General features: G+C 41.0%; 2 protein-coding genes and 1 pseudogene across 5 annotated transcripts; 1 reads left to right on the top strand and 2 right to left on the bottom strand.

Moving 5' to 3' along the window:
* Positions 1-936: 936 nt before the first annotated feature.
* LOC115666707 (uncharacterized) lies at positions 937-2,763 on the bottom strand. 2 transcript variants are annotated; one of them, XM_030588385.2, is made up of 2 exons: positions 2,621-2,763; positions 937-1,650 (listed from the first exon to the last, which is right to left on the bottom strand). In XM_030588385.2, exons 1-2 carry the CDS (start codon positions 2,647-2,649, stop codon positions 1,086-1,088), a joined length of 594 nt encoding a protein of 197 aa, XP_030444245.2. In that variant the 5' UTR covers positions 2,650-2,763; the 3' UTR covers positions 937-1,085. The 2 variants fall into 2 exon arrangements, with proteins under 2 accessions (XP_030444245.2, XP_056161491.1); XM_056305516.1 differs by having other exon boundaries at positions 937-1,644.
* A 2,180-nt stretch (positions 2,764-4,943) lies between these two features.
* LOC115689751 (uncharacterized) lies at positions 4,944-7,976 on the top strand (annotated as a pseudogene).
* A 1,824-nt stretch (positions 7,977-9,800) lies between these two features.
* On the bottom strand, positions 9,801-16,339 carry LOC115689761 (uncharacterized). 3 transcript variants are annotated; one of them, XM_030615916.2, is made up of 6 exons: positions 16,204-16,339; positions 15,123-15,607; positions 12,751-13,067; positions 12,602-12,658; positions 11,236-11,714; positions 9,801-10,374 (listed from the first exon to the last, which is right to left on the bottom strand). In XM_030615916.2, the coding sequence occupies exons 2-6, from the start codon at positions 15,383-15,385 to the stop codon at positions 10,057-10,059; spliced, it is 1,434 nt and encodes a 477-aa protein (XP_030471776.2). In that variant the 5' UTR covers positions 15,386-15,607; positions 16,204-16,339; the 3' UTR covers positions 9,801-10,056. The 3 variants fall into 3 exon arrangements, with proteins under 3 accessions (XP_030471776.2, XP_056161518.1, XP_030471775.2); XM_056305543.1 differs by having other exon boundaries at positions 16,160-16,335; XM_030615915.2 differs by having other exon boundaries at positions 15,123-16,335.
* Between the last annotated feature and the right edge of the window lie 1,573 nt (positions 16,340-17,912).

The following is a 17,912-nucleotide window of genomic DNA, read 5'->3' as shown; positions in this document are numbered from 1 at the left end:
TCTATAGCCCCCATTTCGAGCTTAGCTATTGAAAATGTTTTCATCATATGTGAACATCTATATCGAAAACATCATTGGCGTCGATTAATTTTTCTTATACTAGACAAAAAAAATATTTGTGGGGGCGAAATGCCGTCCTATTCAAGGAAACGAGTACGGCCCATGTTGGAATAACAAAGATCGGCGTACAAAATTTGCTTACGAATTAATGTGTCGTATTATTACTGTTATATACTTAAAAATATCGCGGTTTTGTCGTTATGAAATTTAGGGAATTTCTTTTTAGATAATTTCTCTTGTTGATCTTGGAAGAGGCCAGAGACTGTGGGGACCAATTTTTTGGGTATTGAGAGTGATATTGGATAATGTAATGAATTAGGAAGACTGATATGAAATAAATGAATCATTCATCAAAGTTATTGAATGAAGTTATTATTGTTGGAAATTATTATTATTGGTGGAATTTAATGCCAATTATTCCAAATGACAACTAGTGACCAAAGCCTTCCCAAACCCAACACCAAGCCCATGGCCCAATAGCTTAGTGTCGTCCGAATTCCCATGATCACCTCTAGGCCCAAGTGGGTAATGATATGTTCGTGTTAACCAAAATGATATGCAAAAAGCTTGCTATGTTACAATAATGTACATTTTATTTTCACTTACGTGAAGTGGAATTCCATCAGCAAAACATATTGATTTTCTAAAGGCTAAGAGCCACGATAATCTTGAGTTATAAAATTATTGGAGAACTGTCGTCTGGGTCACAAGTTCGGAGCAGTACATATAAAAATCCAGTGATACTTGTACACGTACAACGGGTGATTCGAATGGGCAATTTCGATGACCAATTCTCTACCTGAGATTGCCATGAACAATAGAAAACGACCGAGTTCTTGAACGCACAAAATGTTATCAGAGCAGTTGATTTCGATCGGTGACTTATGAAATGAATTTTTACCACGGATAAATTAGAAAACAATCCCACATGTGAAGATGGAGGAAAATCACCAATCAAGCTATCTTAGAAAGCTTATCTACTTGTTGGTTGATCATAGGAAAGAAGAGGTAACGTTGTCATTTGGTCATTCCGCCCCGGCCATGACCATTCTACTAAGGCGGCTTGGGCCGATCTTCCTTCGTCTCATCATACTCCTCCGCCGGATGACCTCCATTTGGTTCCTCCTCCGGACTTGCATCATCGCCTCCTCTTCCACCACGAACCTCCTCATCAGCACGTCGTCGGTCAACGACTTGCCCCGGAACACCCTCCTCCCCTCGACGCTGGACCTCGCGCCGAACATGACCGGCGGCGACAGCGACATCCGCTCCTGCGAGGCGAAGATCGACTTCGATCTCGGGTAGCTGTTGCTCCGCCTCGGCGGGACCTCGGCCTTGAACACCTCGTTGTAGGAGGAGATGGGCGCGCAGAGGCAGACCCGGGTGAACGACGTGGCGACCCTCAGGGAGTTGCATTTCCGCAGCTTCTGCCGGTGCGAGGTCGGGGCCGGGATCGGGATTTCCGCGGACTTCGTGATGGTCTTCCATAGGGTGGCATTGGGCGGTAAGGGGATTTCCGTGGGCTTAGACATGGTTGATCTCCACAAGGTCGCCATCTGAATTGCTCTCTGATACCAGGGCTTCCTGTGTCTGTACACATTGTCAATACACTATGTCATGATCCACCTCCATGAATGTCATATATTTGCTTGAATACTATTTTCCAAAACACCATCTTACCTTTTCAAATAACTATAAAGAAACATTACATTTTTTAATGCACCGCGATATGCGCAAGCAAATGGTATATTTCTTTGTTAAATATGCTTAGCGTGTGTCCCGGGTACGATCGTTACCGAGTCATGTATAAGGACAACCAGTTGGTCTTAACGTAATCATTGACTGACCAATGGATGTCCACCTTAGATTGGACCCGTGGGCCCAACACCAGAGATTGTACGTGCTAAAGTACCTGGGCACCAATAATTCGGACAAAGTTTGTGGAACTTGGAAAAGATTATGGAAATTCTACGATTCTTTTACCAAACGCCAATCAGCAAATTGAAATCAAAGTCCTCAGGAGACTCGGTGTCGGACTCGGTCGCACAGGAAAAAGAACTACGCAAGGCAATAGTAAAGTTTGACCGGGTCGGAAGCAGAGCTTGAATAGTTCACGAGTAACTTGACTCGCTTACGACTCACGAATGCCGAAATCGAGCGATTTCGGAGATGAGCAAGCGGATTCGATGATGATGGTTTTTTTGAATCTAAGTCCCTTTAGCGGGGAAGATCATGGGAGTCCAGTGACTCCAAGACAAGCCTAACATTCAGTCTGTTGGCCTTACATCATTCACAGAACTCAACCAGTAAACAAGCTTGCCAAAACATGACATAAGGTGAAAGCTGTCTATTATAATTTCTTAACCAAGACAATTACCTCTAGTGTTTCCCCCTTAATGGCCATCACTTTCATCTCTCTCTCTCTCTCTCTCTAGGTTGTGCACGAAAAAAGCCTTTGGCCTTGTGTGGAAAGAAAACTGCTAGATTTAGCTTGAGCAAATGTCCATGATCCATATGAGTTTGGCAGTGAGACAGAGAGAGAGAGAGAGAGAGAGCATACCTTGGGTGAGAGGTCTTGGGATCTTGCATGAACCGAGAAAGGAATGAAGTGTGAAGTTTGAAAGTAGAGGGAGGGAGGGAGAGAAAGAGAGAGCAAAAGAAGTTTCATCTGTGTGTGTATGTGGAAAGACTAGAGAAAGAAGTGAGTGCTAGTGACTGATGACGATGATGAACTTGGAGCTTTTCTTTTCTTTTCTTTTCTATTTTCTATTTTCTGTTCCTTGCTTTTTCCATGTTGCTTTAGAAGTTGTGATGACTGAAGAAAGATGGCAGAATTGCAGTGTTCAGCTTCTTTTCCTTTTCCCCCACTTCCTTTATTCCCCACCCCCTCTCCCTCTCCCTCGCTTTTCACCAAGTCATGATTTCTCCAGCCTGCTTCCAGTCCTCAATTTCACACAGGTTGGCAACTTCTTTCAGATAATGCATTCACCAAATTGAATCCACTTCTTTTAATTATACACTCATGCAAGAAGCGAGGTCTCGCACTGGGTGAATTCGTTGTGAGAGAGTTCTGTAGACGAATTTCGAATCTACTCTTCGAGCTTTACATGGGTACAAAAGAGTCAATTGACACTTATATCAGTACTCCTTTGCATGTGTGGGCAAGTGTCTAATTCGAACCCAAATAATAATGATGTTAGCCTTACTCAAAAGGTTGTCAAGGTTGGCACAGAGCAATATTATTTGAGCAGATCTCAATTTGTCTAAGCCCATGCCCTGCCCTGTTGGAATCAAATCATTACTGATCAAAAGCACAATCTTTTTCAGTGTCCTCCTCAAACCCCAATCACCCGCTTTTCACACACTCCACAACTGATAAAGGGTGACCCTCCTAATAATACTGCTCAGCTTTATTCAATTAGTTCTACTAATTAGTTTGCCTCTTCTCTTCAAGGGTATGCCTTAAGGAAAAAATGTGTGGAAATTGATAATTTTAAAATTATTGTTTTCTATATTTTGTGTTCATCATACTGCAAATGGTAGGACCCTGAGATCCAAACCTTTTTTTTGCCCGGGGATCATGAAATGATTAATCAACCGTGGGTGGTTTGATTTCAAAGACTCCAAAGCTGCCTGGAAACACCCCCTAGACATTATGATTGGGGGTTGCTGGATTAGGGATCGTGCCTGGCACAAATTGGCCTTTTTGGTTGGTTAATTAAGGAAAAGAGATGAAAAGTTTTGCCCTCTTAAGTTTTTAATGCAGTCTGATGACACTATGTCTCTTCACATGTCTCCTGCAATTTTGTGTGGTGCTTGATTGGGACACTCTAGAGTTCAAAAGGGGAAAGGTCTAGTCAGTAGATAACTTACATCTTCACTAATTCCAATTTCATCTGGTGGCTGGTGCTTCTCCCATTATTCTCGAGTAATTGGATGTTACTGAGTTAAGAAGGAGCACCTCGGAGCTTCCATCCTAAAAATATATAGTTTGTCTGTTCAAATCTCACCAAGTACATGTAAATTATTCTGTCGACGTCACTTGCACAAATTATATACTCTTGGTTAATAGAGTGTGTTCCATTGGTCTCCAGATAACTAGATCTTTATGCTCATACTTCGTGCCCGCGTATTCTCAAAGAAAAATAAAAAAGCATCATCGAATGCCTTATGTGGTCATCAAGAAACCTCTAGCCCATTATGTGATATAGTTGTTTCTACTACAAGAAATTTTCGGCTCGGTTAGTGCATTAGAAATATAGATATTACCCCCATACAAGCTCATCTAAAACTAAACGTGGATAATGTTTATGTTTATGATACACCCATTTGAAGATCTTCTTTTGTACACATACATAATGAGGCTTGCAAGAGGTGGCAATTCCCAATAAGACTCAAGAAATCCCATACAATTCTTTCTAATATTGATTTGACCCTACCCGAGTTGATTTCAAAAAAAGGTAAGGGATATCAAACACAACTCTTCCGAACTTTGGGTGTAGTACACGTCTGTCTTCAAACTTTTAACTGTTACATAATACCGCTTAAACTTTCATTTTTTGTTAACTCTACGTTGTTGTCTAGTTAGTATGTGCAATGCAATGACTTTTGTTGAGCAAAAGTATATTTTCATCTCATTTTTCAAGAAAATAGCACCAACATCATCCGACTCGAATCCGAAGCATCCGGCATCCGAAAAAAAAACCCGTAATCCGAAACTGCGGGTGGGTTCGAATCCGGATCACCCGATCCATTTCCAAAGCCCATCCAGTTCCCACCGGCCCAATACGGGCCCAACACAGGCCCAAAGAAAATCACGACCGAAACGCACCGTTTTTCGGTTACTTCCTCCTTCGTCCTCGTCCGCCCGCATTTTTCCCTCCCTCCTCCGAAAAACCCTAGAAACCTCTCTCTCTCTACTCGAAGCTGCACTCTCTCTCTCTACAACTTCATCAAGCTCGGAAACCCTAGATCCATCGAATCGGCGAGAGAGGAGGGAGGAGCGAAGGAGGAGATCCAGCAGCAATGTCGATGTCGAAGAGCTCGAAGATGCTGCAGTACATCAACTACCGGATGCGCGTCACCATCCAGGACGGTCGCCAGCTGGTCGGCAAGTTCATGGCCTTCGACCGCCACATGAACCTCGTCCTCGGCGACTGCGAGGAGTTCCGCAAGCTGCCCCCCGCCAAGGGCTCCAAGCCCAACGCCGCCGACCGCGAGGACCGCCGCACCCTCGGCCTCGTCCTCCTCCGCGGCGAGGAGGTCATCTCCATGACCGTCGAGGGCCCCCCTCCCCCTGACGAGTCCCGCGCCAAGTCCGCCTCCGCCTCCGCCGCCTCCGGCCCCGGCATGGGCCGCGCCGCCGGCCGCGGCGTCCCCACCGCCCCCTCGTGCAGGCGCAGCCGGGGCTGGCCGGCCCTGTCCGCGGCGTCGGCGGCCCGGCCCCGGGGATGATGCAGCCGCAGATGTCGCGGCCGCCCATGCCGCAGCTCTCCGCGCCGCCGGTCTCGTACCCTTCCGCCCCAGTCATTCGGCCCCCGGCCCAGATGCCGCCCCCCTTCCCTGGGCAGGGGCCACCGCAGATGGGTCGGGGACCGCCGGGGCCTGTGCCCCCTGGGCAGTTCCAACCCAGGCCAGGGGGCGTGCCTCCGCCGCAGTTCCCTGTGCCTCCTCAGCAGTATGGGCAAAGGCCACCTATGGTGCCGCCACCTCAAATGATGCGCGGGCCTCCGGCTCCACCGAGGCCTGGGATGCCTGCCCCGCCCCCACCACGCCCAGGCATGCCTCCCCCGCCTGGTGGTCAAGTGCCTGTTTATGGGCCACCGCGTCCAGGAATGCCGCCTCCACCGAATGCCCCTCAACCTCAGCAGCCACCGCAGTGATTTTGGTATGACTCTTTGTATCTTAGCTTACACATAATTCAGTGAATGATCATCTTTAAGATGTGAAAAGGTTTGAAGTTTCAGCCTCTGCATATCAACTTATGCGTCATTTCATAGGATCTCATGCTTGGAATAACAATCCTGATCTAGTGGGGCATTAATCCAACTGGTTGAAGTAGTTTTAGCAATAGAGGAATTAAGGTGTGGACTAGGCTGCTCTGAGTAAGACATCTTGTGCCATATTGATGAATAGTGCAACATTCGGAGATAATTTTTATGTCCTAAGAGTTAGGAAGCATGTGTAATAAGTTCTCTCATTTTTGGAATAACGGATTTGATGTTCTGTTTAAGGTGAATTTTAAAATTGATTTCATGTCTGGATGGTTACCTTTTGTATTGAGTTGAAGTAGTAACTCCGATTCTTCTCAGCGCCCAAAATAATATACTGCGTACATTAGAGTTATATTTTGGCAAAGTTGACTGTGCTGCCCTGGAGCAGGCTGTCCCTTTCAGTCATACTTGTCAAGAAGAAATTTTGGCTTGTGTCACAGGGTAGTCTTCTGGTCCAGGCTCCAATAGAAAATTACAGCTCAAGTGCGCAGACTTTATTATGTTCAAGATTGCCAGGTTGTAGCATTGATAGGTGAGATGCTTGAAAGTTTGAGATTTTACATTTATCTGCTGCCAAGTTAGTGGAGATTGAAAATCAATAGATATTCTTCTAAAGTCTTCGATATGCTGTAATAACCTGCTGTAATGCTTGTACTAATTCAGTTTAAAAGTTCCTAAACCTAAAGGATATGTACAGCCAAGACTCGGTAAGGAAACTTACTACTATAGAAGGTACATAATGTAACGGGGTTGCTTGAATAGATTATTCGACTATGCTATCAGATAAAAATTTGTGCATTCATTTCATCATCTAGATCATTAAGATTCTTAGTCCTTTGTATTTCTCCATATTTGCTTCTGTCTAATTTCATGACTGCAACTTTACAAAAGGTTCTGTCGGCCTAGTCAGTCCATTTTACAGTTAAGGATAGCATCACTAGTTGAGGCAATATTCACGTTCAATTTTTTTTTTGGAGAAGTCCTGTGTCTAGGGGATTTGCTTATTAAAGGATTGGAATCATCGCATGTAAACAGGGTCGGGAAGCGCATACTTTATGGAGCAAATATGATGTATTTTTTTGTCGAAGAGTGATTTATGATATTGTCTGCTAGGTACAATGATTTTGAAGTTGCAGTCTGTGAGAGCTGTATAAAATTTGTGAAATGTCCCTTTTTGGGGATCAAGTGGGATTAAATAGCCCTGATTTTACACATTATTAAACTTACATAGAAATTATTCCTTCTCAGAAATAAGTCGAGCTTTTCTTTATGTTCCTTGACTAATTTTATGTGAACTCAAATTGTCCTAGCCTGGTAATTTTTCCAAGAGGTGTCATTAATCTTTATCTCACTTTTGATACGCAATGTGCTCTGCTTAGTTTCATAGTTAAGCTAAGAGGTTGTTTCCTAGTAATGCGATTGGTAATATTCTTTGAATAATTTCATGTGTCAATATAATCTAGTTCTTATATATCAATAAAAGGTCATTTTTGGGACATTGGAGTCTGCCTTATGATATATTGCTTTGATAGGTTGCTTTTTCTAGAAAAGCTAGTTTGTCGATGGTTAGTTTCATGTCCCTTTTTCATGGCAGGGTTTTGACTCGTGGTGTGAAGGTCTTCAACTGGATGTTCATCTTCTCATACTGGCTCAAGGCTTTAAAGTCCTTTGGATTGGCTTGGACGTGTTAGCTTTGCTAAGATGGGCTTTGTGGATTGGTGTCAGATTAGCATAGTAGAACATTGGACCTTTTGGCAAATGCTGCTTATTATGGGAATGTAATGTTCGCAATCGGTATATATAGACATTTTTCGTAGAGTGCAGAGGGTTAATTGAGTAATTCTGAACAAGTTTCCTTGACATGTTTCTATGCTCCCTCCCTCCCCGGTCTGACAATCTTTAATTTCATCTTTCTTTAAAGCAGTATGATTGTCAGTTTGATCTTCTCTATGTGCTAGTCGCTGATGTCAAATATAGTTACCACAACACTTTTTAGGTTAATGGGCTCGCATTTTCTGAACCTTTCTTTTTGCCATCTGAAACGAAATGTTCCGGGTTAGTTGCTCAAGCAGGGAAACCGTTATACAATGCTCTAGTTATATACTGACTGAAGTACTGTATCTATATCGAGCAAGCATTCTTGGCATTCTGATAATGAGCTGTGTGTTCCAGCTATTTTCTCTTCCTCTATTATGCTTGACCGAAAGGCAGGCCATCAATGTTTGTCAGTGCGCTATGGCCTTTTCTGTTTTTGCATTAAAGCCCAAGTGGGTGTCCGAGGCTTTATAATTACTTGACTAATCCGCATCGAATGTGGCAGTCTTCATGTTCCATACACATGGAGAATTATGAGATCATACAGATGTGATAACTATGGCAGATGAATGAAATCGCTTCAGCAGTCTTCATGTTTCATACACATCGAGAAATATGGGGACATACAGGTGCGATAACTATGGCAGATGAATGAAGGGCACATACAGGTGCGATAACTGTGGCAGATGAATGAAATCGCTTCATACTTTTCAGTAGTTGACATGGCATATGGCGTTTCGTGTCGCAAGACGTTGGCGCGAGGGGAGTATTGCTCATAGCCTCCTCATCTGGAGAGGGATATGAAGCAAGGGATCTAATTTGTGTAAAAAAGAAAAAAGAGATGGCGCGGGGTACGATCGCAGATACTGTTGTTTGGAAAGCCACATGCTTTCTCTGGTCAAAAGAAACGTGGGGGGATTTCTTCGGTCTTCTCTGTTGCCTTTTTTGTACGTTGTAGACCAAATCATTTGGTCCATAAGAGGGAAAGGGCGATGATGACGATGAACATGACAGGATGTCCTTACGGAATTTAGGGGGGAAGTGGCTGATGAATGACGTTCACAGCCATCCATCTTTGTTTCTCACTCTCTTTTCTTTTCCTTCCTTTTCTTAAGGCTGCTTTTCTCTGCTTTTTTTGCTTTAACGTCGAGGTAAAATGTCCCTTTAAATTTTCTTTCTCTCCCTCCTTTTTTATCTAACGATAATTTTACAAATTGCTAGCTTCAATGAAAGTTGGTAGATTGATAAAAAAATAAATATGATAAGTAGGAAGCGATTCGATCAAGTGGTCATCTTATCGGACTAAATACAATTGGTAGAGTCGGTAACTCGAAAATGATCAAATAGATATTGATAAGTGACTAAAATAATAATTGCTAATTTAAAACTAATTGGTAGTCTCGTTAAAAAGAAGAGTTGGCGACTTGCTCAAATTAAGATTAGTAAGCCGGTAATAAGATTCGCAAATGAAAATTAGTAACTAAGTGAAACCATTAGTAATTTGTAGACAATCAAATAAAAGTTAGTAATTTGATAAAAGGGTTGGTCCTTTGTTAACAAGTTACTAAATAAGCAATCTGCCGGTCATTTTTCTGTAACAGGAAGAACTCGATATTTACAAGCATGTCTATAAATTTACCGACTATAAACATGTTTCCCTAGAATTTTGCTAAAAAATACATGTAGCCAATTCTTGGAGAAGTTTTCATGTTGTCGTCGTACCGCCTCCTCCGTTTAGCTTTGCCACTTGGTAAATGAAGTAACAAGTTCAGAAAGAAAATTCCCTTCTAATTTCAACTCATGCAAGCATAAATTCATGATCAACGTATCCCATACAACCTTTATCCAACCTCAGATTATACGATATATAGAACATGTTTTCGAGAGTTAGAGAGATGATCATGTAACTTTTCTCACATAAAACTAACTCTCTTGAAAAAGATACGTATCTAGAACTCAAGATTCTACAACAGAGGAAAAGTCCATTTTCAGAAAGCTACTGCTAGTTTGGATTCATGGTCTAACAAGAAATTTCTGCAACTTACTGGAGAAGAAAGACCTATCGCTGCGACAACTAAAAAGTAACCACAAGCCTGCCTAATCCTCTTGTTAATCTAGAACAAAGGACCCCCTGCATTAACCTAAGTCACTGAGCCCACTTCAGCCCGCAGAGGAATACTAAAAGTTCTCACTGGCTATCTGGCTCCCCTGGGCACTTCTTGGTCCAACCGCCTGAACCGGATCTACGTTCTGCTCGTTTCCTCTTGTTCTTAGGAAAATTAATATCTGAGGCTAAACATGATTTTAGTGTTGACTCCTGCTGAGATGCAACGCCTTTCACCACGGGGTCAGGCTTCGAAGCGGGAGCTGGAGAAGGATCGTTGCTCTCATCTTGTTCTCCTTTATCCAATTCCGGTTGCTTCAGTAATGCTTCCACTTCTGAGCTCCTTAGCATTTGACTCTCCGCTTCAGCTAGCTCATTATGTATGAGGACATTTTCCAATATCTGTAGATACAGAAATCATATTAAAATAATTGAGTAATTGAGGAATGTTCCGCCATTAGTTGTAATAACATGTGAAGCGCCTGAATTGTGAATGACTAGAAGGTCTATGTGATAATAAGAAACATTGTCAAAAACAAATGAGCAGATCAAAAAAAGCATAGTCAGGTACCCTAGCTTGATCAATAAGCTAAAGAAGCCAACCAGGAACCTGAGAAAACATTTGTAGCTGTAAACATGCCCAAAATACCAGTCCAGCGAAAAGGTGGAAAAATTGATAGCAAAAGGTGGTATGCTATTTCAAAGGATTAAACATTGGCAACCACCACAAAGGATGACACAAAAGTAATATAAGTTGCAACAGGAATGTTTGCACGGTACATCTCCGGCAGACATGAGTTTCTGAAATTGGCTGCAAAAATCTCTTTATCTGCTAAGAAAGAGAATCAACGAACTAGAGAAGAGCAAATAATTGAAGAAATAGAATTATGTCTCAGTCCTCCAAATTCTAACTGTGAGGACTGTAGGTGTTTCCTGGATCATACTAAGATAACATGAAGAAGTTCAGAAGCTATTATGTGGTGAAAGAATACTAAGAACATAGTTTCACTTGGACCAGACACCTAGAAGGATTAGAATAATTGCTGGCACAAAATCAGGGACGTCCATTCAATTAGAGAACCCAGACTCCACCCATCTAGTAAATTTACCAACATAATTTGAAAATAAAGGACAGTTATCAAGTCAGCTTAAAAAGAGTTATCCAGGAAATCCTGGGTCAAAGCAAAGTGCAAGCTTAGAGAAACTGTCAGGGATTAGATATGCGCTTAAGCCTGTCAAGTAAGTTTGCCACTGAAAGCTTACATCTTCACTTGTATCTCTGACCAGCGGCTGTTGGATGGCAACATTGGTAGCAGATAACAATCCTACAGTGCTTTCAATTACATCAGGAACAGGAACTGCATCCCCATAACTTGAAATCACACTTTCAGGCAGGACAAAATCTCCTATGTCACACTCTGGTATGTGCTGAGCTGAGGAGTATACGCCTCCAATTGATTTCACTTCGCCATTGCCAGCAGAAAATGTAGGACTCGGAGCACAACTAGTCTGTGCTTCAAAAGGTGCAAGCAGGCTCAAGTTCTCAGAAGAAGAGAACTTAGCAGCATTCTGTGTAATCACCACATCAAGCTGGCCTTTAAGTTTATGAACTCTAGAATGCACAGTTTCGATTTTCTGGAGTAACTGTTCCAAGTATATATCACCATCTTTGAACTCAAATGATGTTTGGCTATCGTTATGTCCAAATTCGGTGTTGACAATCCTGTTCTTGTCTGAAAACACTGCCACAAGAACAATACTTCTTATTCATAATCCCAAGGAATGTGATGAAGGCAGAAGTCACTTAAAAGAACAGCATCATTAAGCAATATAGCGAATCCAGAAAATAGCACTTGACAGCTGAACTGGGAGGAACCATACAACTTAGTAGGCCATTTGAGATGCATGTATTAGATGTGATAGTAAAATATACAACAAAGCTGTTATATTTTTTTTAATCTTCATCCTGATTCTTTTGAGAGTTAATCACTCATTCCCCTCCGTACACCCCCCCCCCCCCCAACCAAAAAAAAAACCACCCCATCTCAAAGCACCAAGAGACAAGCAACACTGCATAATATTGGTAGCAAGCAACAGAAGAAAGCTAAATTTGAATGGAGCTGTAATTTGTTACAGTGGATATTACCAGAAGAAGCGGTAAGTGCATTAATATGTACTCTCCTTCTCAGACTCTAGAGATTACCAGATTGGGAAAGCAAGTACATTATATTCCTTAGACTAAAATTTTCTCAGCAGTCTGTACATTGTGCTATCTCGAGTCATCTAAACTATAAAATGTCTACTATTACTAATGCAGTATGCCTCTTGCTGCCTCTTTTGCATCTGTTAGCACAGTCAACTGACATATTGCAATCTCTATGCTTAGGAACTTCAGCAAAGATTTTTTAAACAAATTGATTATCCTTTCCACCAGAAGAAGCATCTGTCAAATTAATTTAATGATTGAGGTCAACATCCTCCAATACCATTGCCACCTGCCACCCAAGGAGACCAAAAGATTGCTCCTAACAAAGTATAAAATACTTTGTTAGTAGAAGAAACCATCCAAGTTCACTACAGTTTCAAATGGAAGAAACACGTAGAGTAATCAGGATGCAGCAAATAATACCTGCGTTAGAAAAGTCATCGGCAATAAAAGTTCCTTCCGGATCTGACCTCTTGTTTTCTGCAACGAACACATCATAGTGTCACGCATTGACTATCTGAAAAGCAAGATACCGGACGAAGGTGCTGCATTTATAAATAAGAAACTTTTACCAAGATAAGAAAAAAGATTATGATGCGACATATACGATGCTATGTCTGTGATGTCTTCAATCTTCTTTCTTTTCCTCCTCTCCATGATCTTTCTCTTATAGCAGTGACCAGAAAATGGCATTGACTTTGATCCAAATTCTTCTACTGGGTCTGGGCATTGATCAGATGCCAAATGTTTGTTTTGTTCATATGTTGCAAGTTCCTTAGCATATTTAAGTGCTTGTGATTCAATTTCCTTTATTCTCAGTTCCGTCCATTTGCACCGCCACATCAGAGGACGTATGAAAGTCCTCCAGTGATCTGTCAACTTCTTCTTCCTAAAGGGGGGAATTCCATATTATGCTATTATGTAGAATTCTCAAAGAAATGATCCGCACATAAAGAACATGTTTATGCAACTTACGAACATGGAAATTAAAAGAAAGCTTGGGCACTCATTTTACAAGGAGTGCGCATATAATCTTTGAAACATTCTTGCACAAAGCATCTACAAACAAGGAGCAGACGATAGATGCACAATATTGGACTCACTAATGGACTTTTTCGCCCAGATAATAACGTGTGAGTAGAATAAGGAAAAGTAAACCAGAAGTCCAAAGCATTATGCATAGAATGCAATCAAGTCTTAAACCTTTTAATTGATGCAGTGAAATTCTAAACCTTATAAGTGCAATCAAGTGCTTTTGATTATTGCCTCTCTTAATTCTCCTCTGTAAAAACCTCTAAGGCTGTCATCTAGGCAATTTATAGGTGATTGGAAGAGCTTGATTGTGTTTTCTTTAGAAAGGTTTAAGATTTAATTGGACCATACGTAAATAAGGTTCAAGACTTCCAATTCACTACCAGCCACCCCCCCCCCCCCATAAAAAAAAAAAAAAACCAATACACAACTATACACTAAAGACAGAAGCGCCTACTGAATTAAAAGAGCATCATGCTTAGCCAGAGCATCTTCTCCTCTTCCTTAGATAGTTCATCAATTACACAGATGAAGCAAGACAAAACCATAACCAATTTAAATCCTGCTTTGAGTCACCAATGTCATCCGAAAAACTCATTTGTTTGCTTGGTGGACGACATCTATATCACTTCTCTTAATTGTCTCTTTCAACCTATCCCTTCACTGAACTCATACTCCAGATATCATAATTTTGACATAGTTAAGCATACATTATTAGATCCCAAGATTTCCCTCCATAATATGTGCTTCACATCTACTCTACTAAAATTTTATCTAGTACTTCCTGACCAAAAAAAAAAGGAAATTTATCTAGCACTCTATCATATGTAAAAGTAAAAACCAGGACATATCACCACAAGTATTTCTTGTAAGCTCATTTGGTACTAGAGGAAAGGGCAAACATCAAACTATAATGTAACCCCATGGCCTATTATAATTAGAAAAATCCTCTATTGCATATTTATGTGTCCTTATTGCAATCACAAACCCATCATACATGTCATATATAGTAAGTATACGGGGCAATATGCATCCCTTTCTTCTCAAAACCCTTCCAGTGAATATCGTAATATGGTTTCTCTGTGTCCATCAAAACCATGTGCGAATCCTTTTCAATATTGTCATATCTTTTCACTAACCTCTGTAACAAGTAAATTGCCTATGTAGGTGAATTCCTGACATTAAATCAAAGTGGTTCATAAAATCCTATACTTCACAAACACTACGTGTCCTACTTAGCCAACGAGTATCTACTTATAGCACATTACTATTAGGTGCTCCAACAGTCAAGATGAACATATTGAAGCCGTTTAAACAACAGCATTGGGAACAGGACCTATATGTCACTGTTACTAAATCTCACTGTAACTCCAACAAAATCACAAGCGTGTTTAGCAAGAGGCTTATGAAACATGCTCTCTAGACTTCCAATATCTCTAAGAGATAAGGTTGGCACAACAAGGTGTCACTGTCCGCTAAGAAAAAGGTCCGAAAGGAGTCTTTTTAAACAATATTCTTATGTCAAGATCAAAGGGGGCAACACTCGAACTGTCAAACCACTAGATAGTTTGAATACATTACTACAGATGATAGTACTCAGTAACCAGACAAAACGAATTAGATAAACAAGTAATTTCCAGAGAAATGCAATTTTACTGCTCGCAATTAAGAACCTGCCCATCCCCAATCACCGTCAATTAACGAAGTTTGCATCAATATGCACAGATTCAAATAATCAAGATGGGCCTCATTAAAGTTTTTCACCTTGACGAGAATTCCCATTTTACAACCCTCTTAACAATTTACAACTTTCTGTTACTGCCAGTTGTTGATTGGTATCTGGTAAAAAGTTTCATTATAAAAACTGTCAAAGTATGCTAGATGTAAAGAGCATTAAGTTGAAGATGTACACCTCATTCGAAAGATACTATCGAATGCATCAAGTGCAGATGGAAAATCATTGTCCCTGCAGAATTGCGAATCTACTTCAGCTTCACTCATCCCGGAATAATACTCAGAATCAGATAGAGTGCCACCAAAGGAACTCGAACATTCAGTTGCATCAGGATCCTGAGCATTAGCCAATTCCTCGTTACCAGAATTGGTAAACTCAGTAACATCAACTTCAGCATCCACTGCACTTCTCGGCACATCTGTAGTTGACTCAGACTCCATCAACGAGATATTGCCCTCTCGTCACTATCCCAAATGCAACTTAAATCCACGCTGCCAAAGGCTTCTGCAATACTTTTGCTGGGCAAGGCTTCTGAGGCAAACTTTGGGTTACAATCTGGATCCATGTCCTTTGAAAGTTGAGAATAAGCCATGCCATGGTTTTGGAAGCTATTTCATTAAATTCAAATCGAGCACCCTCTGGACAATTTCCCCTGGAGGAGCCTGAACCAAATGCCACCAGTTCATGTCAAGCACAAGGCAGTATGAAATGCCCAAAGCGCAATGCTAGGTGTACCAAGATTCATTTGCGAAATTTCTTCACCCAACAACAGTTTGCCGAGTCATTTTGTGTACCCAACTTTCTAAACCAATTTCGGTATACCCAGTATTCATGTTCAAATCATGCAACAAAAAGAGAGCAAAAAAAAATACACCCCTAGTTCTGAGGTAATCTGAAAGACAAGCTAAGCTGGAAAAGAAGCCATTTTGAACCTACCAACTCATATAACCAACGTCCCTTTCCTTATGATGTAACTGGGTGTCAACAAATGCACAGTCAGTAGTGTACTCGACGAACTATTGCCACAGCGAACCACCCAAATAGCAAAAAAAAAAAAAAACCCAAGAACGGTCATCAGCATGTTCAACTTCATTCGTTCAGCAACATAACAAGCCTGACCAACTAAACGAAACGATGCTAGGAGAGGACTCCCGCAGCCCAGCCGCGCTGAAGGGGGAATCAACATGCAGACATCAACCGAGATTGGAGCTCACGGGGGACGGAGCGAAACAAAGGGAGCACGCTGCAGAGATTTTACTCGGAGAAGTAGCGCGCGGCGAGCTTGAGCTTGAGCTGAGCACGGCGCTGCTGGCGACCAGGAGTTTCGGCGGCTGGTGGAGGAGGAGTGAAGGAGGGAGGGGAGGCAGCGTGGAGACGAGAGAGAGGAAGTTAAACGTTATAAACCTAAAGAAGAACACCTTCCCGCTTTTCCTTCGGTACGTGCCACTCTTCTATTGCTCCCAGACGCGTGGCGCTTTCCGATTGGCCCGTACACGACACATATTTTTGCTTCTCTCTTCTAATTTGTACATTTTATACTTTATTTATTACGAAAAATCTCAAACTGATAAGTCGGTGATAAATTTATCTCAAACTAATTTTTTACTACAAAACCCCCAAACTAGTACATTGGTGACAAATTTATCCTCCGATAGTTCTCGTTAAACTAGAGTAATACCACAAAAAATTACAAATTAGTACACTCGTAACAAACGAAAGAAAAAACCCATACCCGTTAATTATCACGCGTCATTTAATTCAGCAATTTGACTGTAAAATTTAACGAAGGGTAAATTCGTCACAGATATACCAATTTTGAGTTTTTAATGATAAAAAAATTAGTTTTTGATAAATTTGTTAAAACTATATCGATTTAAGGTTTTTCGTGTATTAACTTTTATTTCTTTCTTTCAACGTACACCAGCCCCAATTTAATTCTTCTCTCCCGAATCCAATTGAAGGCAAGCTAGCTAAAGGAGTTTTTGATCGAGATGCCATTAAAGATGAAATACATTATAGCTATTCAAATCTCATCAATCGCATGCGAATTATTTCGGATAAAAGTCAAGTGTGCAGATTAAATATTTAAATTTGATTTATTCATGGAGCTTGGAAGATATTTCACAGAACTCTTTACTTGTGTTCCTATAAAAGAAATTAAAGAAAAAATTAGCGAAAAAGAACTAGACGGAGAGTACCAAGCTTGATGACTAAGTTAAGGTTCAAAGGCAGCTTTTTAAGCCCTGATTCTGCTGATATGGAAGAGATTAAAGAAGCCTTTCCACGATTCCATCTTGTTTAGTATACACAAATTTCGCGAACGAGGTACTGATTCTGGCCCTTTTGTTGTGATTTGGTCGGGTTAGAGCGAATAAAATCATCTAGCGAAATCGACACGTATTGAAGAAAGTAGGTAAATTAGGTGTTAATTCCCTATAGTCTAAATAACTTGTAAGGCAAATTTATGCACGCTTTTTTTTTGTAGAATGGACCCTGTCGCTTAAAAGTTGGTAAAAGAGGCTCTTCCAATTGTGTCAAAAGTGAGATACATAGAGCGACATTGCAATCTACTGTTCATCTATATTTCCTTCCTATTTAACGGACTAGCAAATATGCGCACGTGTACATGGAACTGGAACCTAGAAGATTAAGCAAAATCACTTTATATTGTAAAATTTTATGAAAATAAATTGCTGGTAAAACTACATAATCCAATAAGGGTGTACAAAACGGATTGTCCACCGAATTGGTCGGTTGCGTCCGGTTCCAAGGAATGTCAATCCGGTTCTCCGTTCCAAGGGGGGAATCGAACCGAACCAGACTGACCAAATCGGCCCGATTACATATATATTTTTTTATTTTTCAAAAAAATTAGTAAAATGTGAACTAAACCCTAAATGAACTTTATTGACATAAATTTATTAACAAAAATTAGTAAAATGTGAACTAAACTTTAAGCGACCGGTT

This window comes from Syzygium oleosum, unplaced genomic scaffold (assembly GCF_021117445.2).
Source record: "Syzygium oleosum isolate NSW1041296 unplaced genomic scaffold, Sole_v2.1 Sole_v2.37, whole genome shotgun sequence".
Taxonomy (NCBI): Eukaryota; Viridiplantae; Streptophyta; class Magnoliopsida; order Myrtales; family Myrtaceae; genus Syzygium; species Syzygium oleosum.
Note: the sequence above shows the minus strand (reverse complement) of the source record. Positions and strands in the feature narration are given on the sequence as shown.